At 41.4% G+C, this 26,902-nt stretch overlaps 1 protein-coding gene across 1 annotated transcript in view; it reads left to right on the top strand.

Moving 5' to 3' along the window:
* Window positions 1–3,396: 3,396 nt before the first annotated feature.
* The window catches only part of LOC308158006 (E3 ubiquitin-protein ligase KCMF1-like), a gene marked incomplete at its 5' end in the record, with an annotated part of 43,510 nt that continues 20,004 nt past the window's right edge, over window positions 3,397–26,902 (top strand). The window contains 3 exons of the mRNA XM_080531599.1: window positions 3,397–3,404; window positions 5,941–5,990; window positions 25,676–25,843. Of these exons, the coding sequence (XP_080387725.1) occupies window positions 3,397–3,404; window positions 5,941–5,990; window positions 25,676–25,843 (226 nt within the window). The remainder of the gene's footprint in view (window positions 3,405–5,940; window positions 5,991–25,675; window positions 25,844–26,902) is intronic.

Here is a 26,902-nt window from a genome sequence, read left to right as displayed (position 1 = left end):
AACAACATTAGGATCAGTTACAGGATCTGGAGGCGATGTGCAGTTGAGGTGTGCACTGCTCATACTACTTGAGTGAACTACACCAGCTGAAATTAACTTGGTTACAATGGACTCGCCAATCTGAGCACCTAGCTGACCCATCATGTCTGAAAGGTGATGAAGAGCTTCAGTGTCATTAACACTGGGTGTGGATGTGGGAGGAGCCTCCCCTGTAAACTGTCCGACAGCAGCACAACCTGGGTCCTGACCTGACCCTGTGCCTCTACCACTGTCAGTAAACAACTGGGAACACCCCACCTCCCTACTATTGACAGCACTGTCAATGTCAATGTCTATGACAGCACTGTCTGCTCTGCTCTGACATGCCCCCCATGCACCCCTCCCCATAGGCAACACTGGACTGGCAAAAATCTCATCATTAAAACCTGGCCTCTGAGCCATAGTGGTACAGACTTGCGTTGTGTAATATTACTGAATGAAAATAATAATAATAATAATAATGTTTAAAAAAAAATATAAAGTTACAGCAGGACATAAAAACCAAAACAATCAAAGCACTTTTTAAACTGATATAATCACAGACCTCAGACTGAATGACCATTTACTATAATACTCTGACCACACTTGATCTATCACGCTAAGACCTGGCATCCACGCAGCATCCACGGAGATCGGCGTTCAGCTGATCTTGAGATCGACGTGTCACGGCACCAGTGTAACGATAGTCAAACAGCCAAACTTCTTTCAATCAATCCTTTTATTTGACCTGCAGAGAAGACATATAGAACACAATTCTTCTCTGGTCTGCTTGTGAATCCATTGAGATGGCGGCCATGTTCTCGTTCCACCGTCTATGTACATTTCACATCAGGACAATTTGTTCACAGAAAGAACACAAACTTCCCTCAAACATTACAAATAACAATTACAAACAACATGTGGAGCGACATACCTGCAGAGAAGACATATAGAACACAATTCTTCTCTGGTCTGCTTGTGAATCTGCACGTTCAAAACAACATACAATAAATGTTCTGTTTCACATCATCACAATACATCACATCATCACAATACATGTAAAAACAAACAGCACAGTACTACACCAACACCTTCACCCTACATTACAAGATTCTCCATACAAACAACAAAACACGAGGAGCATTTTACATAGCGCACATACCCATTGAGATGGCGGCCATGTTCTAGTTCCACCGTAAGTACGGCAACAAGAGAAGGACAAAAGAACACGCAGACCTGCAGTACACCCAAACTCCAATGGGGGGCTCCAACAACAACCAGGGCTGCTCAAGCACGGCGAAACTCATCTATATTCACCACAACTAAACATACATTCCCAACTCTGTTACACCAATCGATTTACTATATATATATATATATATATATATATATATATATATATATATATATATATATATCTGTCTAAGTGAATCACCTATCCATCAGTAATCATAAGAAAAAATTATCTATGCCAAATCCAGGGTCCAGTTAGAAGAACATAATTGACTACTCAGAAAGGCTTCAAACACCATTGTAATCGTGTCAGTTCTTGTAAATTAGCCTGCACCATCATTTTATAGCCTACATACCTTTTTAGATGAGATTTTAGATTAGATTCAGACAACGAAATGCAGTAAAAAGTGTGTCAGAAGAGGGATTTGAACCACAAATACTATGGCAGCGGTCAATACCACTGTGCCATCGTGAAGATATGACTGTATGTAGCCTGCTGCTGATATCACCACAGTAGTAAATATTCATTTATTAAAATATGAACATATAACAATAACTGGGGCTAGTATGATCTACGCATTTAATCAGTCAAAATTTCTTGCCAAACCATTTCCCTCGCCTTGTTAATTGCGGCAGTATTGCACTATTTTACATCTTATTTTTCGTCTTCATAAAGATCAATAAGTAGGACTGCTGCGCAAAAAGTAGGACCCCTGCAGAGTGTAGTATCTTCATTTCGACAGTTCGACTCTTCAGGGCTCTTTATGTCTGCGTGCACGCGCCCATATCGAGGATTTCTAAACCGGTGTTCTGTGAACACTGATGACACAAGGCTGATCCTCGTTCGAGGAATCACCTGAGGCTTGAATCCCAATCACAAGTTCCCTGAATGCGGCTTTTATTTTAATCGCCGATATATTCATCAAGATATGTGGAATACCCCCCTGTATACTGTCCTATACATATACACCTCTTGTTGCTGCTGTTTTGTCATGTGTTATTATGTTTGATCAAGTTCCATGTGTTTTTATCCTATCTTGTACTTTATCTCCTTGATTTTAATTGTACTTTTATTAATGTAAGGTGACCTTCGGTATCCAGAAAGGTACCAATGAAATAAAATGTGTTGTTGTTGTTATTATTAACACATTAATTCAAGAAATTACCAAAACACAAATATGTCAGTAATGTTTTATTGATAAAGTTAAGATTAAGTTAAGCTATAGGTTAGATCAACCTAATTAGCCTACCAAGGCTATGATGTCCATCGATTACAGGGAATATAGGTTGAACCATCACATCACATTAAATATGGATGTGTAGATAATGAGGAGGCAGGGGAGTGGGTCAGAGGGGATGTTTCTGATCAGCACCCAGGAGCTCTTCCACAGTAGCAGCTCCCTGCTCTCAGGACGCAGGCAGACACAGAGCACACACCAAATACACTGCAATACAGCCTCTCATGTGTCATCACTCCTGTCATCTATGGTTCGTCTATGTTAGTTCATATTGTTTGTGTTGTTATAGTTGTAAAGCATACATACATTTGATTGACTGATTGATTGATTGATGATGAGGGTCACAACTTTTTGACCTTTTCACCTGCTCAGGTGTACCTACCCCAAGGTATGTAATCTTTTGGGTGTCCTACTCAAGTTTCAAGTTTATTGTTAATTTATTGTTTATTGTCATTAAATTTATTTATTTACAGTCATTAATCGTTTCAGAATACATATATCCTTCCACCACAGAATATAGTCCCATAAACAAGATCAACGATTGCATTGTAGGTCAGCACAGGTGTTCTTAATCAGATTGATTGGGAGGCGCATTGATACTGGAAATGTGGTCTGAACTGAAGATTGTTGGGATATTTACCACTGTTGCTAACCAATCAGAATCCAGTATCCAAACATGCTGTTGTAGAAACTAATATATAGCAGTATCCGGACAATTTGCAGACAATTAGGCAATAGGCATAATAAAGATAATTATTTTATACAAGATAAAGGTGACAATAGTACAGGTAAGACAGGATACACTAGTGGAGCAACTAGTAATAATAGATAGTTCAGATAGAATACATAGGGTGTGCTTGGGGATGATAGTCAATTGTCTACAGTGAGCTTGTTCATGAGCCTGATCATGAGCCGGTAAGTAGCTGTTGGTTACCTTCTGAGTTTTGGCCCTGAGGCTCCAGAAGAGGTCTCGTCTTTTGGACGGCATCGGTTCGAACAGACTGTGGTTGGGGTGGCTGTGATCTTTGATGATCCTCCGGGCTTTGCTGACACACCGTTTGTAATATATATCCTGGATGGAGGGAAGCTCACAGTGATGTGCTCGGCTGTCCGTATCACCCTCAGTAGTGCTCTGCAGTTGAGGGCAGTGTAGTTGCCATGCTAGGCAGTGGTGCACCCAGTCAGTATACTCTCGGTCTTCAACCCCATGCCAAACTTCTTCAACCACCTGAGGTGAAAGAGGCGCTGCTGTGCAGGACTCAGGACACAGCCTTGGGGGGCTCCTGTGTTGAGGGCTGGAGGGGCGGAAGTCTTTGAGCCCATTCTCACCACCTGGTGTCAGTCTGACAGGAAGTCCAAGATCCAGTCGCATCGGCCGGGGTTGAGGCCTAGGTCTCTGAGCTTGTTGTCAAGCCTGGAAGGGACAATGGTGTTGAATGCTGAACTGTAGTCTACGAACAGCGTCCTCTTGTCCAGGTGGGTGAGGGCGGTGTGGAGAGCAGTGGCAATGGCATCATCGGTGGATCTGTTTTGCCGATAGGCAAATTGGTGTGGGTCCAGATCGGGTGATAGCGAGACACAGACCAGCCCCTTGACCAGCTTCTCACAGCATTTGCTCACTTTTGATTGTCACATAGAGTTACAGTATAGTCACTTCCATCCCCAATACACAACGTTCTCCAGAAAGTCAGAAAACAACACTTTGATGTAACTTTCGAACAAACGGCACACACACTTAAAACAGTCAACTCTCACAAAAGGTTTCTGACAGACTCTGAAAACAACTCTCTGAAAATAGCTCTCTGAGAGATTGTCAAAAGAGAGTCTGAAAACAAACTGTTGATAACTTTTGAACAAAACACTGCACACACGTAATCCACTTTACTCTGATTGTCACATAAAGTTACGGTATAAGCACTTCCATTTACAATACACAATGTTCTCCAGAAAGTCAGAAAACAACACTTTGTTATAACTTTCGAACAAACGCCACACACACTTAAAACAGTCAACTCTCACAATAGGTTTCTGACAGACTTTAAAAAACAACTCTCTGAAAACTCTGAAAACAGTATAAGTGTGTGTATAGCATCTGTTCTCAAGTTATATCAAAGTGTTGTTTTCTGACTTTCTTGAGCACATTGTGTATTGTGGTTGGAAGAAGTGCCTATACCGTAACTCTATGTGACAATGGAAGTTCATTGAATTACGTGTGCGCAGCGTTTTGTTCAAAAGTTATCAATGTTTTGTTTTCAGACTCTCTTTTGACAATCTCTCAGAGAGCTGTTTTCAGTCTCTAACAGAGCTGTTCTGAGAGTGGTCTGTGTAAGTGTGTGTGTTCATAGTTTGCAGTCACGTGACTGGCGCAGAGCCCTGGCGGGCAGAACTGCAGCACTGACCTGTCATTTTCCCACCTGTTTCAAGCAACGATTATTTAGACCACCTCTCAAAAGAAGAAAAACATTACAATTTGAATATTGACTCAAATAACGCAGGCAAAAGTGGCAAATGAATATGCTATTTTGGGATTGCATAGTAACTTTCACATTTGAATGAACATTTGAATTTTGTCAGCTACAAAGCGGATGTGTTTACTAGAACATGTAAATGCAATTGCGAATCACATTATTGCATTACAATTTGAATATTGACTCAAATAACGCAGGCAAAAGTGGCAAATGAATATGCTATTTTGGGATTGCATAGTAATTTTCACATTAGAATGAACTTTTGAATTTTGTCAGCTACAAAGCAGCGCATGACTTTGAAAATTAAATGTCAAATGGCTTTGCATTATCATTTTAATATTGACAGTGAATGTGCACATCAGGTACATGAAAATGCAAATCATTAGAATTGCATTTGAATTTGAATATTGTCTGAAAGAATACATGCAAAAGTGGAACATGCAAATGCAATCTCAAATTGCATTAACATTTGAAATAGGTCCACTATATGCTTCCATAAAAAAATACGTTGCAGGTTGCAATGAGATGTAATACACTCTGCAACAATATGATACAGATAGGGAGCAGTCGGTCCTACAGAGTTCAAGTAGAAGCAGTTTGTGGTTATTGTGTCATGAAATTGCGCATCATTTGTATTATAACTTCTGGAGGTATCACGTGTTTTTCATGAGGTACAACATGTTCCCTTTAAGACAAGATAAACGAATTAGGAGAAATAGATTGCTTTCTCATTCAAAAGTCTGAAATGGCCCCTATTCGTGGAACGACCCAACTACACCCTCCAGCGGTGCGATGAGCTCGTCTTCCCCGGTGACACGGCAGGCAGGCAGGCAGGCAGGCAGGCAGGAGGCCCTGGGTAGGCAGGCAGGCAGGCAGGCAGGCGTGCCAGAGCGGATCCTTCATGAGGGAAGAGACCAGCGACAGCCAGCCCCCCCCCAGCTACTCCTTTACAAGCGATATTAATTGCGTGGTTTAACCCGGAGAGCCCGTGTAGGGGGCTGTGTTGGTGTCCATAGGATGTCCCGACATGAAGGTAAGATGGACACCTATGACTATGTCGTAGGCTACACTGCTGCTAGTGAATGACGCCAGGCTCGCGCAACGACAGGGCAAAGTTCCGTATTTTTAACTGGGGGGTGCATGATGGCGGCCACCATGCATCTTACCACTTCATGCACCCCGTTGTGCGCTAAAGTGAGCTTTGTTGAGAAAGGCAGAGGAAGGCTGGACATGGGCGTAAAGGCAGTGTCGACTCTGCTGAGAAAGTGTTCGCCAGCCAGTGACTGAGCTGTAATGTTGAGCTAACGTCAGCGCAATTCTCTAAATACTAGCTACCAACCATCTCATTGACCTAGTTTGTTTGCATGTTCTTGAGTAGTTAGCTAGTTCAGCTTCTTAGCCAACTAATCATATCCCCGAGTCTTGGATCTTTTCCAGCCTAGCCCTTGCTAGCTTAGGTATCTAACTTGGCGGTGAATGCACTGTCATCAACTTAGCCAGTTAGCTAAGCTATGGAAGGGGTGGAGGCCCCGGTAGCACTGGCCTTCAACAGAGACTAGACTACCCTATATGCCTTCAACAGAGACTAGACTACCCTATATGCCTTCAACAGAGACTAGACTACCCTATATGCCTTCAACAGAGACTAGACTACCCTATATGCCTTCAACAGAGACTAGACTACCCTATATGCCTTCAACAGAGACTAGACTACCCTGTATGCAGGCTGTTAGACAGAGACTAGACTATCCTATATGCAGGCTGTTAGCCAGTTAGACAGAGACTATACTACCCTATATGCAGGCTGTTAGCCAGTTAGACAGAGACTAGATGCCTTCACCAGAGACTAGACTACCCTATATGCATTCAACAGAGACTAGACTACCCTGTATGCCTTCAACAGAGACTAGACTACCCTGTATGCAGGCTGTTAGCCAGTTAGACAGAGACTACACTACCCTATATGCAGGTTGTTAGCCTCGACTACCCTATATGCAGGCTGTTTGACAGCCAGTTAGACAGAGACTAGACGACCCTATATGCAGGCTGTTAGCCAGTTAGCCAGAGACTCGACTACCCTATATGCAGGCTCTTAGCCAGTTAGACAGAGACTCGACTACCCTATATGCAGGCTGTTTGATAACCAGTTAGACAGAGACTGGACTACCCTATATGCAGGCTGTTAGCCAGTTAGACAGAGACTATACTCAGGGGTGCACATAACTGGTGCGCCAGTGCGCATGCGTCGCCAAAATGCATGCTGCGCGGCAGATCAGCCGCATGAAGGCGCTCTTGCGCACCAACAGCTTTTTTTTTGTTTTTTTTTGTTGAAAAGTTGATTTCAGTGTTTACAGAACAGAGCAGTGCTTAAAGAGATGTCAGTTTATATCAGTGTGTTTAAAGAACAGACATTCAGTTAGTGCTTAAAGAGATGTCAGTTTATTTCAGTGTGTTTAAAGAACAGACATTCAGTTAGTGCTTAAAGAGATGTCAGTTGATTTCATTGTGTTTAAAGGAGTCGGACAGACTTTCATTCTTAAAGAGCAGTCATTTGATTTTGCATTTGTTTCTTTTGTTTTGCACACAATAATTTGGTCGTTCATCTTTATTTATGAATAAATGTCGTTTTGCTAATAATATATCCATGTATCCCTTTTTTATCCATCCTGTGGGACGGGTCGTGACTCGCGAGCTCGGGGAGCACCAAGCAGCATCCCTAGGTGCTCCTCTGAGCACTGGCCCCCAAAAGTTATGTGCACCCCTGACTATACTACCCTATATGCAGGCTGTTAGCCAGTTAGACAGAGACTATACTACCCTATATACAGGCTCTTTGACAGCCAGTTAGACAGAGACTAGACTACCCTATATGCAGGCTGTTAGCCAGTTAGACAGAGATTATACTACCCTATATGCAGGTTGTTTGACAGCCAGTTAGACAGAGACTAGACTACCCTATATGCAGGCTGTTTGACAGCCAGTTAGACAGAGACTAGACTACCCTATATGCCTTCAACAGAGACTATACTACCCTATATGCCTTCAACAGAGACTAGACTACCTACAGCCAGTTAGACAGAGACTAGACTACCCTATATGCAGGCTGTTTGACAGCCAGTTAGACAGAGACTAGACTACCCTATATGCAGGCTGTTTGACAGCCAGTTAGACATCCACTATACTACCATATGCAGGTTGTTAGCCAGTTAGACAGAGACTAGACTACCCTATATGCAGGTTGTTAGCCAGTTAGACAGAGACTATACTACCCTATATGCAGGCTGTTAGCCAGTTAGACAGAGACTAGATGCCTTCACCAGAGACTAGACTACCCTATATGCATTCAACAGAGACTAGACTACCCTGTATGCCTTCAACAGAGACTAGACTACCCTGTATGCAGGCTGTTAGCCAGTTAGACAGAGACTACACTACCCTATATGCAGGTTGTTAGCCTCGACTACCCTATATGCAGGCTGTTTGACAGCCAGTTAGACAGAGACTATACTACCCTATATGCAGGCTGTTAGCCAGTTAGACAGAGACTAGACGACCCTATATGCAGGCTGTTAGCCAGTTAGCCAGAGACTCGACTACCCTATATGCAGGCTCTTAGCCAGTTAGACAGAGACTCGACTACCCTATATGCAGGCTGTTTGATAACCAGTTAGACAGAGACTGGACTACCCTATATGCAGGCTGTTAGCCAGTTAGACAGAGACTATACTCAGGGGTGCACATAACTGGTGCGCCAGTGCGCATGCGTCGCCAAAATGCATGCTGCGCGGCAGATCAGCCGCATGAAGGCGCTCTTGCGCACCAACAGCTTTTTTTTTGTTTTTTTTTGTTGAAAAGTTGATTTCAGTGTTTACAGAACAGAGCAGTGCTTAAAGAGATGTCCGTTTATATCAGTGTGTTTAAAGAACAGACATTCAGTTAGTGCTTAAAGAGATGTCAGTTTATTTCAGTGTGTTTAAAGAACAGACATTCAGTTAGTGCTTAAAGAGATGTCAGTTGATTTCATTGTGTTTAAAGGAGTCGGACAGACTTTCATTCTTAAAGAGCAGTCATTTGATTTTGCATTTGTTTCTTTTGTTTTGCACACAATAATTTGGTCGTTCATCTTTATTTATGAATAAATGTCGTTTTGCTAATAATATATCCATGTATCCCTTTTTTATCCATCCTGTGGGACGGGTCGTGACTCGCGAGCTCGGGGAGCACCAAGCAGCATCCCTAGGTGCTCCTCTGAGCACTGGCCCCCAAAAGTTATGTGCACCCCTGACTATACTACCCTATATGCAGGCTGTTAGCCAGTTAGACAGAGACTATACTACCCTATATACAGGCTCTTTGACAGCCAGTTAGACAGAGACTAGACTACCCTATATGCAGGCTGTTAGCCAGTTAGACAGAGATTATACTACCCTATATGCAGGTTGTTTGACAGCCAGTTAGACAGAGACTAGACTACCCTATATGCAGGCTGTTTGACAGCCAGTTAGACAGAGACTAGACTACCCTATATGCAGGCTGTTTGACAGCCAGTTAGACAGAGACTAGACTACCCTATATGCCTTCAACAGAGACTAGACTACCCTATATGCAGGCTGTTTGACAGCCAGTTAGACAGAGACTAGACAGAGACTAGACTACCCTATATGCAGGCTGTTTGACAGCCAGTTAGACATCCACTATACTACCATATGCAGGTTGTTAGCCAGTTAGACAGAGACTAGACTACCCTATATGCAGGTTGTTAGCCAGTTAGACAGAGACTATACTACCCTATATGCAGGTTGTTAGACAGAGACTATACTACCCTATATGCAGGCTGTTTGACAGCCAGTTAGACAGAGACTCGACTACCCTATATGCAGGCTGTTTGACAGCCAGTTAGACATCCACTATACTACCATATGCAGGCTGTTTGACAGCCAGTTAGACAGAGACTAGACTACCCTATATGCAGGCTGTTTGACAGCCAGTTAGACATCCACTATACTACCATATGCCGGTTGTTAGCCAGTTAGACAGAGACTAGGGCTGCAACGATTAGTCGACATAATCGACGACGTCGATCATAAAAACTCGTCGACGTGGAATTTTAGTGTCGACTAATCGTATTAAAAAAAACGTTTATTTTTTTTATTTTTTTATTTTTAAAACGGGAGCCATGCAAGAATCAGCTGGGTAAGTTTTAGCTAACGTTGTTAGCCAACTGGCTAACGTTATATTGTTAGGGTCGTAATGTTTATGTTAGCTTTACTGTTACATGTTGGAAAACAACGTCTCATGGACAGGGCTGTACATGCTATGAGCGTTTGTGCTATTAATTTATTTGCCCTGTGGCACGTGTGTGACAGACAGAGGCGCTTGTATGTAACGTTACGTAGCAGGGGTTTTCCATGTTGAAGCCAGGAGAACGCGAGATGAAATGAAGTGAGGGGTGGTCGCTATTAAAATACCAGGTAGTCATGGTGGATGATCATGAATGATGCTTGATAAGTGAATGCTATTTCAATTATGTTGAGTCCACCAGCGAGCTGTCTGTAAGATAAACAGCGCCAAGCGTAGCCTACTAACGTGAGCTGTCTGTAGTCTAGCCAGCAATGCTAGCTAGCCAATCAACTAGCTCTGTGAGCAGCTGTAGCTTGGCGTAACGTTAGGTTAGATAGCTAGTTAAGCCGGATTTATGCTTCTGCGTCGCCATTTACGCACAGCGAAAAGCCACACGACTAATCGGAAAAATAATCGACAGATTAGTCGACTACCAAAATAATCGTTAGTTGCAGCCCTAACAGAGACTAGACTACCCTATATGCAGGTTGTTAGCCAGTTAGACAGAGACTATACTACCCTATATGCAGGCTGTTTGACAGCCAGTTAGACAGAGACTCGACTACCCTATATGCAGGCTGTTTGACTGCCAGTTAGACAGGGACTTGACTACCCTATATGCAGGATGTTTGACAGCCAGTTAGACAGAGACTAGACTACCCTATATGCAGGCTGTTTGACAGCCAGTTAGACAGAGACTAGACTACCCTATATGCAGGCTGTTTGACAGCCAGTTATGGCGCTTTATTTTCCTTTCTCCATTGCCAAGCGAGCCGGGCCGAAGCGAGCCGATCCGGGCCGTTTTAGCAACCCTTCTCGACCAGGAACTATTGGAGCGAAAGGTACTTTTTTGCCAGGCTGCGTGTGACGTGTGACGCTGCACACCGTTGATTGGTCAATGGAAATCGTCATCCCATGTGCATAGATTTAATCTCTAACCGCCTTTTTTTATATTTCGCTCTCTGAAAATGTCACCTACTGTTTTTGTAATAACTTATTAATAAAGATTTGAAAAAATATGATAACCATCGTATTATCTTAGTTTAATGTCATTTCAATGCATCAAAGAACTTTTATTTACAACAAGCATAACAAAAAAAATCGCTGTTATGGCGATGTGCTGTGCCTATTCTGTTCCTCAGTCCAGCGCACTTCATCATCCCCGTTCTAAAACTGCCATCTCCCCTTTTCATCCCTTATGTCATTTGATCAATGAACATGGTATTACTGTTATTTCAACATTTAAACCTCTTTCACACATAGTTCCTTGTAACTTCAATGGAATCCCAAGCTGTGCCGTCCAGGCATTTTCGCCGTTCACTCGGTGCCGGTAGATTCGCGTCTTGCTCCCTTTAACATGTCGGCGATTCCCTGGTTGCGAGATCGAAACTACAAATCTACTAGAACTGAAAGCGGCAAGTAACAGGCACGTAACATCCATATGCATCCATAAGCTATAAATAAATAAATATATTTTACTACCAGCAAGACACGCTGAGATTGTATAAGCCCTGCGTCAGTCCGATGAGAGCGTCAAGCACAGCCTTTCTGTAGAAATGCATCGCTCCCTGTGCATTATCCCGCTAATAGAATACAGTTCCAGTAATAACACTTTTATCTCTATATTGTAATCATTCTCTTCATCTGTTTTTTAATGTTGATGTATTTATATCGATCTATTATTGCCAATTCCTTATTACCAGTGGAAAGGGGGAAGGCTAAAACACTTTGAATAGAATAGATAGGACTTTCCGTTCTACGGAGGAATTTATGGAACGCATGACACTCGTGCATGAGAGTTCATCTCGCATTTGCCCCGTTGATGTGACGCTATCTAATCCGAGCAGTTGTTATTATGTAATATTATCGATGGGTGTGCCATTTTTGATGGAGAGCAGTGAGTGGATAACTGGATGTGAGCATTTGGTTGACTAATGCTGTGAACGCCATAAAAATACATCTGCGCTAGAACTAGAACTACTAGTTTAGTTTAGTTTATTTATTTAGCACACAAGAAATTGTGCAAGGAGGGAACGAAGCCCAGAAAGCTTGTACATAGTTCCACTCCCGTCAATATCAATGGTTCAAACATCAAGGGACACTTACTTCATGTCAATAGGAGAAAAGAAACCACAAACAAAATCATATCCATTGGGCAGGAAGGTAGGATAGCACATACAAACACACAAGACAAAAAAAAAAAACTGAAAATAGATACAAGGATAGTAAGATTCGTAAAAAAATAAACATAGATTTCCATCTTGCCCACCTTTCAACTACTAGCTCTACTAGAACTGAAAGCGGCAAGTAACAGGCACTTAACGTTACATGTTTTTAAGTGTTGTTCCGATACCATTTTTTGATACCGATACCTGACCGTGCAGTACTTGCCGATACCGAGTACCGATCCGATACCACAGCGTTTGAAAAAACAAAACAAAAAAACATGTTTTTTGAGCCGCATACTCACCTCGATGTAAAATTATTGCTAACACTTAGAATTTCCGTGATCCGTTACACCCCTACTACTAACAGAAACACGTTACCCGTGTTGCTAATCCTATCATGCTTGGTGGATTGGGACAAAAAGTGAACAGGACTTACAGTGCTGTCTGGCTGCTGTCTTAACAAAGCACTCCGGGATGCTTTCGCTTCAAGTGTTGGTGCATAGCAGTTGTACTGCTGTGATAAGAGCAGAGCTTACAGAGCAGCATGTTGTTGGGTCTATGTCTAAAATAGGGCTGCAACGATTAGTCGACATAATCGACGACGTCGATCATAAAAACTCGTCGACGTGGAATTTTAGTGTCGACGCATCGTATAAAAAAAAAAAAACGAAAAAAAAAAAAAACGGGAGCCATGCAAGAATCAGCTGGGTAACTTTTAGCTAACGTTGTTAGCCAACTGGCTAACGTTATATTGTTAGGGTCGTAATGTTTATGTTAGCTTTACTGTTACATGTTGGAAAACAACGTCTCATGGACAGGGCTGTACATGCTATGAGCGTTTGTGCTATTAATTTATTTGCCCTGTGGCACGCGTGTGACAGACAGAGGCGCTTGTATGTAACGTTACGTAGCAGGGGTTTTCCATGTTGAAGCCAGGAGAACGCGAGATGAAATGAAGTGAGGGGTGGTCGCTATTAAAATACCAGGTAGTCATGGTGGATGATCATGAATGATGCTTGATAAGTGAATGCTATTTCAATTATGTTGAGTCCACCAGCGAGCTGTCTGTAAGATAAACAGCGCCAAGCGTAGCCTACTAACGTGAGCTGTCTGTAGTCTAGCCAGCAATGCTAGCTAGCCAATCAACTAGCTCTGTGAGCAGCTGTAGCTTGGCGTAACGTTAGGTTAGATAGCTAGTTAAGCCGGATTTATGCTTCTGCGTCGCCATTTACGCGCAGCGAAAAGCCACACGACTAATCGCGACTAATCGAAAAAATAATCGACAGATTAGTCGACTACCAAAATAATCGTTAGTTGCAGCCCTAGTCTAAAATACACCCACATCTATGGCAGGGCTGTTGCTGCAGAAGTTGGTTGGAGTTGCATCCAAGATTTGACCTTTTCCAGACAGTTGGATAGTAGGTTGATAGAACAGATGTTGTGTAAGACTTGGTTTTTATGTACACCTATGTGTCATCTGCGTAGAAGTGGAAACTGTGCTGTCTAAAGATCTGGCCAAGTGGGAGTATGTAGATGCTACATGGACAGAATTGCTTCAACAAGAATTAGGCCTATAATACTGATGCAAATGTGCAGGAGGAGCAAGTTCAGCCACAGATTTGTTCTCCCCCGTCAAAGTACAAAAATATTTGGACAGTCCTTTGTTCCAGCTGCACTCCGACTCTACAACCAGGCCCTGCAGGGTGGGGGAGACCTGGAGCTGGAACTTTGGAACTTGGAACTTTTTACTTATTGAGCCTGCACTGTTTTATGTATTTTATTGAATGTTTTCTGTTTTCTGTATTGAATGTTTTCTGCCCTAACTGAGCTGTTTGACAACAAAATTTCCCCATTGGGGACAATAAAGGTTTTCAATCAATCAATCTAATGTGTAGGCACTGCTTTGGTGATAAATCCAGCAAGAACATAAGTTCAGTCAAAAAGAAAAACAGACATAACATTTATTTGACCTTTATTTATACATATTTTGTAATGCAAAAATATAGGCCTAGATATTTAAATGCCATAGAGAACATTTTGACCTAATGCATTATGTGAATGCGTACTTCTCGATTACAACAGTTAAATATAAATTTGATGTACAATTAAGTGCTTGAAAACGTCCTTGAAGTTGACTTTCCAATATGTGTATGAACTCTGTATCAAGTGTATTTACCTTACTAGGTAGGGGTAGAGGCGAGGGGAGCAGCAGGACCAGGAGTGAAGCGAAAGAGTGAGATGAAAGAGGAGGGAGCAGAAGAAGAGAGGAGAGGAGAGAGATTGCCTTTGTCAGGGAAGCCCAGAATGTCAGAATGGGACCCCAAAATTTCCCCAAACTTAAGTCATGGCTCTACCACACTCTGTTCATGGTGAGTCTATAATAAATATAGGTTCTAGGGATGTCCCCATCCGATCCACGGCATCATTATCTGTGCGATATTGGTCCAGAATGCTGGATCGCAGATCGGACAGAAAAAAAATAGGCTCCGATCTGCGCTCCCGATCTGGCATGTCACTCAAGTGATGACAACAGTAGTAGTCAGTGGTCACGTGCATGAGAGTTGGCTAGTAGCTACCTGTGTGTAATGAGTCTGACTGTGAGTAGGGGTGGGACGATTAGAAAATGTCATGTCACGATTATCGTGGGCAAAATAATCGCGATCCACGATATTATCGCGAGAATTAAAAAAATAAAAAATAAAACATTTTAATTATTTTTTTGAATGCCAATAAAACACACTGTAATTACTTTAACTTAGATTTTGTTGTATTTTTAGGACATTTTAAGTCAGTAATTCAAATTCAGATTCTAGTGGCACATATCTCTGGCCATAATCCGGGTCCTTAAGAAAGAGCAATTCCTTTTCGGCCAATCAGCACCTTTCATTAACGTACCCAAGGAAGTTTAAAGAACGCACTCCCAGTGTTGCGAACTTCCAGAGCCCCTTGGCGACTTAATTAGTCAAAAGCGACCAGCGACAAATCTAACTTCCTTTTCTGGTCATTTGGGGAATTACTGTAAAGCATCTAACATATCCTGTATTCCACGGTTCATGTTACAACCGAGCTCAAGAGAGACGTGTAGGGATACAGTCTATGGCGAGCGAGGGTTGCCGTCTCCTCTCTCCCTCAACACTCACTCCCGCGGCCAGTCTGATAGCAGCCGCGGGGAGCGTGCCGTTGTTCCCCGGGTCCTCGCAGGGGGTTCGGGCAAAGTTCGGGAAATAACGGACGGTTGTCATGTGTTTATACAGCATGGATGTTACGTGCCTAATGCCTTTGATGCGCACACTTGCTACTTGCCGCTTTAATCATTGTATTTAGCCTATAGCACAAGTCATGCATTGCATGTAACCTCAAGTGCTGAACAGTATTAAGTAAACCACAATATATTTGCTAAAGCTTAGGGGCGACCGTGCCTTTTGCAGCCATAGACTGTCACTGCCTGGTAATAACAAGGAAGGCCAATGACAGTATCCCGTCTAAAGTTTTTCACCAGCCATGGTGAGAAGGCTAGCATACGTTACCTAGTGACTGACTGACAAGGCTGACTTGACAGTAACGTTACCCATGCAGGCTGAACAATAGCGCGAGACAAGTTCTGTGAGGATATTCGCGCGCGGCTCATGTGAGGAATTGCAATTATATTACAGTAACAGTCACTAACTTGACTGCAAAAGTAATGTAGACTAGGCTGAAAAATAGCGCCAGACATTTGTTAAACACAGTTTATTCATAACATACGATTATGACGATTATTCAAATAATAAAAATTCTCCACGATTAAGTTATCGCGGGTGTTTTTATCGCAATTAACGATGAAAACGATAATCGTCCCATCCCTAACTGTGAGGCTAGCTGGTGAAATCATAAACCATTACGTAATTTTTCGTTTTTTTACATAGTCTGAAACTACAGATTGTCAGCTTTCAAATGATGTGTGATGCATTGAAATCGGAAAAATATTCAAGACGACACAAGTATTTGAATGTGGGTGCACCTCAAGAATGAGATGCGACAGGAGAAAAGTGACTGATCAAACCACAACAACAAACACTGCTAACAGCTAGCGGCTAACATGGGTACATCACTACAAACGTCTAACTGCGTTTTTAACATCACAACAAATCACTTAACTACACATAATTAGATGAACACAGTCTTTGCTTTTGAACACGTCCTAAAACAAAATTATGTTTACTAGTCATTATCACTTACCAGTAGCCTATGGCAAACGAAACAGTGAATCAAATCCACAAATTATAAGTATTTAGTGATTGTTAAACTGTTGTTTATTATATCGAGTGGGTACTTTAAAACTTCAAGTTGCTTCTGTCTGTCATTGTTGGAATCGGGACAAATAGCCAAAATGTAAGGTTGATCAGATCATATTAGATCTTGTGATCAGTCACAGTAGGCCTTAATTTTATAATTTTGCCATTTAGCAGACGCTTTTATCCAAAGCGACTTACAATTACGAATTACAGGGACATTCCCCCTGGAGAAACTGAGGGCTAAGTGCCTTCCCCAAGGGCACACTAGTAGTGGTGTGGCTTCAGGCAGGTATCCCTACTCAGGCCTTGTGTCTTTTACCTGAGACCTAATCATTTCATGCTTTTTCACTAACCACCATATTTTTGTCCCCTCAGAATTCACCAGTTCTGTTGGATATGGGTAGTAAAACTGTAAAAATATAATCAGTTTTATTCTCGTCATTGAACTGTGCCCTTTGCTTTGTATATGCTATTGCTGAAAGGGCAGGGCTCGACATTAAGGCTTGTCCGGGACAAGTACATTTTATGTTTGGACAAGTGGACTTCCTCCTGCAGTTGTCCGATGGACAAGTCAAAACAAAAAAACAAATCAATATGTATTAATATCTGCAAACATTAAATCCTCCTTCCGATCTGAATAGTAAAAAAAAATAGCAAGCAAAGCGATGCCGCGCCTCATTCTCGCTGTTTCAGTCTCTCGTAGTTTGTTATCGTCATAGTTTGTAAATTCGCTCAGAGCGCCAGAGCGCACACTGCGTTCAACGTCATAAAGAGACCAAGTAATTTGATTGGACAAAAGGCATTCCATGAGTGCTGATCATATTCCAGGGCGAGTTTACGAACGCAGCCATAGTGTTGTAGGTCTCCTGTCACTAGTGCCATTCACGTGAACATGCGCATATTCGCTTCTTCTCAATGCCGCTTATTTTCATGTAGTTCGATGCGATCGTATATTTTAGGTTTGAAGTTTTAAGACCAGCACATCGCAATACGAACTTCAGAATGACACTAATGATAGATTTCTCAATTTGAATATAGGATACTATCCAAAGGCTAGCAAATAAGATTGCTTCCATTGGGGAGGGACTGTAGTTACAAACATTTTTTGTAAATATTCCTAGATATTCATCCCTTTTGTGGCCAATCTTAATCTAAAAGGGTTAGGGTTAGGGTAATCACTGATTACCCCTATGTTTTTAAATAATTACAAAATATTGTTTAATGAATACATTTGAAAATTAAGGATACATCATTATCAAATCAATAGTAGTCAAATGTGTTATTTGCATACACACACTCACTGGCCACTTCATTAGGCACACCTTGGGGTTGGACCCCCTCTTTTGCTTTCAGAACTGCCTTAATTCTTCATGGCATAGATTCAACAAGGTGCTGGAAACATTCCTCAGAGATTTTGGTCCATATTGACACTATAATATCACGCAACAGCCCGTCTGGCACCAACAACCATGCCAGGTTCAAAGTCACTTAAATCACCTTTATTTCCCATTCTGATGCTGGTTTGAACTTCAGCAGATCGTCTTCACCATGTCTACATGCCTAAATGCATTGAGTTGCTGCCACATGATTGGCTGATTAGGTATTTGCGTTAACAAGCAGTTGAAAAGGTGTACCTAATGAAGTGGCCGGTGAGAGTATAATATATTATTATTCATATTATTGCTTTTTCAATAACTTGAGCTCTAGGACAAGTAAAAGATAAGTTCACTTGTCCAAAGGACAAGTACCTGAAAAAGCTTAATATCAAGCCCTGCAAAGGCATGGAATCAACTGAGAAACATGATATCCAAATTTAAATAACAACTCATAAGCTACTCTTCACATAATTAATCACGTGGCAATGTTTGTAACACTATAAAACACAGTAAACATGTCCATCATGCTCAACAATAGTTTTTTTTTTTATTCGGGCATTTCTGCTTTAATGGGATAGAGACTGTAGAGATTGACAGGAAGGATGAGAGAGATATGTTAGCTTTTTTCTCTGATACTGAGAAATACAGTAATACAACATAATAATGCAGGAATAGGCTACTTATTGTACCGTATCTGTTTTTAACTACAATAACAATTTCAGAACATTCTTGTTGATTTGTCAACCTGGTCAATGGTCACAGCCTTTATGGAGGCTTACCACTGACATAATGAGGAGAACCTGGTCAATTGTCACAGCCGTCCTCAACAGCACCCTTTCATTCCACTCCCACATCAACAACACCATCCGGTCCGCTTACTTCCACCTTCGTAACATCAACCGCCTCCGCCCTTCACTCACTCCCAACAGCGCCGCAATTCTGGTCCACTCCCTCGTCACTTCCCGCCTAGATTACTGCAACTCCCTTCTCTTTGGTCTCCCCCACAAACTGCTCCAACTGGTCCAGAACGCTGCTGCCCGTATAATCACCAGAACCCCTGTCATCAGTCACATCACCCCCATTCTACACCAACTCCACTGGCTACAAAATCCTCCTCCATACTTTCAAGGCCATCCATAACCTCGCCCCTCCATACCTGTCCGACCTCCTCCACATCAACATTCCCACCCGGTCCATCAGGTCTGCCTCCTCCATCAACCTGACCGTCCCCCCAGCCCGTCTGTCCACCATGGGGTTAAGAGCCTTCAGCCGCTCCGCCCTTCGCCTCTGGAACTCCCTCCCCCCCGACATCAGGAACATTGATTCAATCTCCACATTCAAAACTCACCTCAAAAGTCACTTGTTTACGCTAGGGATGCACGATATATCGGTGAACACATCGGTATCGGCCGATGTTAGTCATTTTTTAATACATCGGTATCGGTCCGATGTCAAAACAGGGCCGGTGTGAACGACCGATGTTTATTTCTGTCTAATATACGGGTGCGCAAAGCCATTTGCCAAGTGTAAAGTTTTGAAATAAATCATCCAACACATTGATCTCAGTTTGACTCTTTAGTGAACGTTTCCAGGCTTACATGTCAATTCCTGCTATCATGGCTAAATTAGCACAACAACTAAACCACTCGCGCTGCTTCTCTATCTATCATAACAAGTGTGTCTTGCTCTAGAGGAGTAAAACATATGACATCTCTGTAGGTCGGAACTAAACATTACCAACTCACTGAATAGAATGAACATAATGTCGACTGTGAACCATAGACATTACACCAAGAACAGTCAATTCAAGCAAGATAATGGAGATGATCGCTCTTGATGACACTGACAATAAATTGCAGTAAACACTGTATTATAGGGATTTTCCAAATATGTTGTAATAAAGAAATTAGGCTACTTTAAAATTACTTGTGCAGAGTTTGCATGTATTTTTCAGTATGTACAAATTAATATTATCATAGAATTATCGGTAAATATCGGTCATCGGCCATAACAGCAATATTAATATCGGATATCGATATCGGCCACAATTTTCACATCGGTGCATCCCTAGTTTACACAGGCGTATGTCCGTTGACTTACTGTTCCCGTGTTGCTCTGCTGCTAGCTATGTATATATACTGTATATTTCTCCTCTGATTTTTTATTGTATTTGAATTTTGTAACAGTTTTTTTAATTTGTTGTACGGGGACCTTGAGTGCCTTGAAAGGCGCCTTATAAAATAAATGTATTATTATTATTATTAATAATAATAATAATAATAATAATAATAACCCAATGAAAGGCTCTTGGTTTTAGATGTAGGCCTATTTAAGAAGAGGTTCCATTGAACAGGTTGATGAAACAAAACCCCTTGAGTAACATTAGAATGTAAACGTTCATGGTCAAACCATATTGATACAGTTGTTGTGAATATGGAGGTCTGTCTGGGTTAAAGAGTTTAACCACGCCCGACTGTGCAAGTTATTCAGACTCGTATCTAGACTACTGTCCAGTGGTATGTTCAGGTGCAGCAAAGCTATAGCTGGCACAAAACAGAGTAGAATTTTCTTGCCTTATATGTGTTTTTTATATTGGTTTCACCTATCAGAAATTACAACCATTTCTATGCATAGTCCCCCTATTTAGTGTACCCAAAAGTGATGGGACAGATTGATCAAGCATTCATGTGTAGTATTTGGTTGACAATCATTTGGATGCAATAACTGCCTGTCTGCAACCCATCACCCCACCAGACGCTGTGTATCTTCTCTGGTGAAGCTCTGCCAGGCCTGAACTGCAGCCATCTTAAGTTGTTTGTTTTGAGGACGTTTTGCCTTCATGTTCAATATGATTGAAATCTGGAGATTGACAGTCAACATCTACTCCAAATGTTGGCACTGAAAAACTCCTTAGTTGCTATGGCAGTACATCTTGGGTCATTGTCCTGCTGGTAGATGAAGTGCTGTCCAATGAGTTTGGAGGCATTTGCTAACACTTGGGCTGAAAAATATCTTTCTGTACACTTCCGAATTCATCCTGCTTCTGCCATCAGCAGTTAAATCATCAAATATAGCCGCAAGCGGCAATTATGGGCGCATGGGTTGACCTCAAATTTGTTACACATCTGTTATGGCACTAGGGCTGCAACTAACGATTATTTTGGTAGTCGACTAATCTGTCGATTATTTTTCCGATTAGTCGTGTGGCTTTTCGCTGCGCGTAAATGGCGACGCAGAAGCATAAATCCGGCTTAACTAGCTATCTAACCTAACGTTACGCCAAGCTACAGCTGCTCACAGAGCTAGTTGATTGGCTAGCTAGCATTGCTGGCTAGACTACAGACAGCTCACGTTAGTAGGCTACGCTTGGCGCTGTTTATCTTACAGACCGCTCGCTGGTGGACTCAACATAATTGAAATAGCATTCACTTATCAAGCATCATTCATGATCATCCACCATGACTACCTGGTATTTTAATAGCGACCACCCCTCACTTCATTTCATCTTGCGTTCTCCTGGCTTCAACATGGAAAACCCCTGCTACGTAACGTTACATACAAGCGCCTCTGTCTGTCACACGCGTGCCACAGGGCAAATAAATTAATAGCACAAACGCTCATAGCATGTACAGCCCTGTCCATGAGACGTTGTTTTCCAACATGTAACAGTAAAGCTAACATAAACATTACGACCCTAACAATATAACATTAGCCAGTTGGCTAACAACGTTAGCTAAAACTTACCCAGCTGATTCTTGCATGGCTCCCGTTTAAAAAATAAAAAATAAAAAAAACTTTTTATTTTTATTTTAATACGATTAGTCGACACTAAAATTCCACGTCGACGAGTTTTTATGATCGACGTCGTCGATTATGTCGACTAATCGTTGCAGCCCTATATGGCACTGTCTCAAAGCACACTAACTTTGAGATTGATTAAACTAACAATAACTGCCTATTTGCTATGTCATCATTTATGGTATTAATTTACATGTAGCTATGTATTTTTAGAAGTATGAACTTGTCCTTCGCAAACCTTGCAGGGACTGGTACAAGCAATAATCGGACTTGCGGTTCATGAAAAGAAGATCTTTGTTATTTTTGTTATATTTAAAAATGGCTCACCAAGTTTCACATTCATTTGCATGAATATGACTGACATTGCTTCATTTGCATATTGGATTAATTATGGTGCTGATTAATTTGCGTGGTCAGTTTTTGACGTGGAGACTTTTCCTTCTCAAACTTGTTAGGGACTGGTACACATTTTTTTGTTTGTTTTTCACAAAATTCTAAATAGAGGAAAAATATTTTCAGTCCTACTGGCTTTTTGTTCGTCTTGAGGAGGTGTATCTGCTGATTTGGTGTCTCTAGGACAAATGTGACAGCCCAATGAAAAGGGCTACCTGTAGGCGAAATCATTTTTCAGTCTTTTACATGTGCTTAAACTACAGATTGTAAGCTTTCAAATGATGCATCATACATTGAAATCGGAAACAAATTGAAGACGACATGAGTATTTGAAAGTTGCTACACCGGAAATCACTAAGCACAGAAAATCCCCATCAAAGATAATGAATCCCCATCAAACAACAAGAAACGAAGTCATTGTGTTATAGATTACACTTATTTAATGAACGTAAAACTGTTCGGAAAAATAACGAGTGGGTACTTCACATCTTCGAGTTGAATGTTAGCTAAAAAAACGAAAATCTGAAAAAAAAAAAAAAAAAAACTTTAAAGACGAATTTGACGTCTTTCTCATTTCCGAGAGGTGTCCAGAAACACCAGGAGCAGTCACAAATGGTTCAAAAGTTACGGCCTCTCAAAGAAAAGATCTATGTGTTGCTATAGTGCCACCTTCTGGAATTTTGGGGTCAGCCCTACATGCCAAAGCCATAGGCCCCTCCACCATGTTTCACAGATGAGGTGGTATGCTGAGGTGGGCTGTAGGGCTGGGACGACGCGTCGACATAGTCGACGTAATCGACTACGTCAATACGTCGACATGCGTAATGTGCGTCGGTGCGTCGCAAATAAACAACATGGCTGCGACCAGTGGAAACATGGAGGAGGCAAGCTCAAAAACAAGCAAAAGCAATGGGGCACAGCTGAACACAAGTTGATCCAAGATGTGTCTGTAAGATGGAACAGTTCTTACTAGGGCTGGGTTAAAAAAATCGATTTCCCGATTCTGAATCTATCTTTATTAAATGAGCGATTATCGATTCATAAATCCCGAGATCGATCTTTCATTTTTTTTTTTTTTTTGCTTGCAGCTTCAACCCGCAACGAGATCTCGTGGCCAGATCTCGCGCTACAAGAATTTATCATATCTCACGCAACGTGAGGTCTCAACACTAAAATCTAAAAACATGGCGATGGCAGGGACACTCAAGTCACCACCAGGCTTAAAGTCAGATGTCTGGGTGCATTTTGGATTTAAAAAATGTGACGATAGAGATGAGCTGGACAAAAGCAAAGTCATATGTAAATAAAAAGTACATTCATGTAACTGCTTTGGAGTCAATTCATTGATATGTTTAACAATGCTACATGTTATAGGGTTCCTTGAACCATTTATAGCATTAGTTCGGAGAATCTCTTTCATATTCAAGCAAAAAATGTATATTGTAACTAGATCGAATCGGAATCGAATCTAATCGGAATCGAATCGAATCGTGAATCGAATCGAATCGAATCGGGAGCTGTGAATCGGAATCGAATCGTTTTGGGAAATCAGTGGCGATACCCAGCCTTAGTTCTTACTACTATGTATTCTTTTTTAGCTACGGTAGCCTATTGTCATTGTGGTGCTCGCACCTACTGTACGTTATCTAGCTCGTAGCTCGCATGCTACGTTTGCATCAATTTAGCTAATCATAACATAGCAGCGAGAGTAACGTTAGCTAGCCATGTAGCTACTAGCTAGCTAGGAGGAGACGAGGGAGAGAGGAGCGTGGGAGAGAGAGGAGTGTGGGAGAGAGGTGCGTGGGGGAGGGGGAGAGAGAAGAGGAGGCAGGAGGAGAGAGAGAAGGGGAGAGAGGAGTGAGGGGGAGAGAGGAGCGCAGGAGAGAGAAGAGGAGGCAGGCGGGGGGAGAGAGGAGGGGGGGAGAGGGAGGGGCGTGGGAAGGGGAGAGCAGAGAGAGGGGGAGAATGTTATATTGTTACTGAGATCGTTATTGTTATTGAGAGGTATAGTTACGGTATTCCGGTTAGAATTTCACTCGAATTGCACTAATTAGAGGATTTTATGTTGGTATTTATTTTGGTATTCCTCCTGAAAATGACTTGAACTTGCCTACTGCATTACTTGCACTTTTCCTTTTATTTGAAGTTAACTTTTATATTTTATAATATTATATTTTATGTTGGACTGTAAGAAAGAGAGGATATTTTTTGTGGAATATTGCCCTGCAGTGCAGAAGCCTAATTTATATATTTGTACAAGAATAATTGAATAAAATACTGAAATGTTAATAAGAGAAGTTTTTGACATTTATTTGGGGAAAATTAAGTGCTACATTAATCGAACAGCAAAAAAAAGAATCGTTAGACTAATCGTTAAATTAGTCGTTAGAGTAATCGACTAACCGAAAAAATAATCGCTAGATTAATCGTTAGAAAAATAGTCGTTAGGGACAGCCCTATTGGGCAGTTCCTTTTTTTCTCCACACTTCACTTAACACTACTCTTGACTAGGGGTGTAACGGATCACCTAACTCACAGGTCGGATCGGATCACGGTTTTTGAGTCACGGATCGGATCATTTTTCGGATCAACACAATTTATTTTTATTTTTATAAAAACTTTCCTTGAATTCTGTAAAAACTCCACTTTTATTATGTGAAAAAACCCAACAACATTCAAGATGTCAAAACTGGTCATATATATATATATATATATATATATATATATTCTACACTCAAACATTACATATACTGAAATACACATTCAACTTAAATTATAGTGCAATATGAGAGAGGGCGCCTGGTTGCAGCAGTGAATCACTGGGCTCTTTAAAGCAGACGAATAAACATGTTTTATGCCACAACCATATGGGTTCCAAACTGTAGATTTTTTTAGGTGTTTCTGATATATTTTTCTGATATTTCAGCCTTATAATGGCTTCCCTGACTGTCATTCACGTCTCTCTGGTCCTCATCCCTCCCTCTAGTCCAGGGGTGTCAAACTCATTTTTAGTTCAGGGGCCACATACTGCCCAATTTGATCTCAAGTGGGCCAGACCAGTAAAATCATAAGCATAATAACCTATAAATAACAACTAAAAATGTTCCCCTTTGTTTTAGTGCAAAAAAGAACAAGTACATTCTGAAAATGTTCACATTTAATGAACTATCTTTTTATAGATCACTGGGGTTCAACCTGCCAACCCTCTGGATATTAGCCTGCTTCTAACCTGGGGCTACTACCACTGAATGCGCTGTCAGCCCTAGTTCAAGGTTGTGTGTTGGGAACGATCCATGTCAAGTGCTTATGAAGTCACTCCCACTGGCATTTACTAATGCCCTGCCCTCTCTTCTGTGTGTCCTTCCCCAGGTGTAAGCTGCGATGCTTGTTTGAAAGGCAACTTCAGAGGACGTCGATACAAGTGTTTAATCTGCTACGACTACGACCTCTGCGCGTCGTGCTACGAGAGTGGAGCCACCACAACCAGACACACCACAGAGCATCCCATGCAGTGTATATTAACACGGGTCGACTTTGGTAAGTAGCCCTCCCAGATCAGGCTATGTTTAGAATAGAGGCATGGTCCGGCTAAATACTGGTGTGTATATTCTTTCTTTTCATGTAAGGGCTGGATTCAGAATCGTTTTCTTTTAATTTCATAAAATGATACTGGTGACGACGGCATGTGAATAAGAACGTCATATAACTGTAGTGATTCTTTACTGTGAAACCTACCTTAAATTATTTAGCTTCACTTGTGCGGTTCATTGTTGCTTCACAAATGTGGATGTCTGCACCCCTGGCTGGTTTTTGCCTTAGGCGCCCTTCTTTCACACCTAAGATGGGTATTATGTACACTTTGCTGTGTAATTACTGGCCTTAACAAGTCATCAATTGTATGAACTTCTCATAATCCAACAGGATATAAAGATTGTACTCTTTAATGACAGGAACTGATGGAATGTTTATATGGATATCAGTTGAATTTATTCAGTACAATATCTACTACATTGGTTGTAAAAGCTTTAATGAAGGAGAGCTATAAACTACCATGTCCGGAGTAACTTACAGTGATCGGTGCAGTTTGAAGATATTCTTTTTGAGCTACACTTTTTTGGTGATTCATAGGAGTCGATTCATCTTCACAATTGATTAGTTCAGAATCTGTATTTTATTTGTTTTACTTTCAAAACAATAATAAATGTGCCATTTGGACATGCTCCTGATCCCCATAGAAGACTAGAGTTTGGTTTTTACAATCAATGCAAGCATGAAAGTATAGGCCACAGATGAGCCAGTGCAGTTTGGTCAAAATTAATGAGTTGTCTCCGATGCTGCCTGCATCAAGGCTTGCTTTTACTGTATCCATGATACTAGGATGATGTGCAGCTTAGTAGTGACTGAACTGAGCTTCCAATCACTGTAACTTAATACACGTGGACAAACATAATTATTCTTCCATTTCCTAAGTCTCCTCCTAATGTAATGGGTTTTTAATCAAACCATGCCTGTTGCTTATTTAATTATTACTTTTGGTCTAAAATAAACAAATAACACTTAATACTTATAGATAAATTGATGATTCACATTCATGTT

Source organism: Nansenia antarctica, assembly GCF_963989245.1.
Source record: "Nansenia antarctica genome assembly, chromosome: 5".
NCBI classification, from domain to species: Eukaryota; Metazoa; Chordata; class Actinopteri; order Argentiniformes; family Microstomatidae; genus Nansenia; species Nansenia antarctica.
This window is presented reverse-complemented; position numbering and strand designations above follow the sequence as displayed.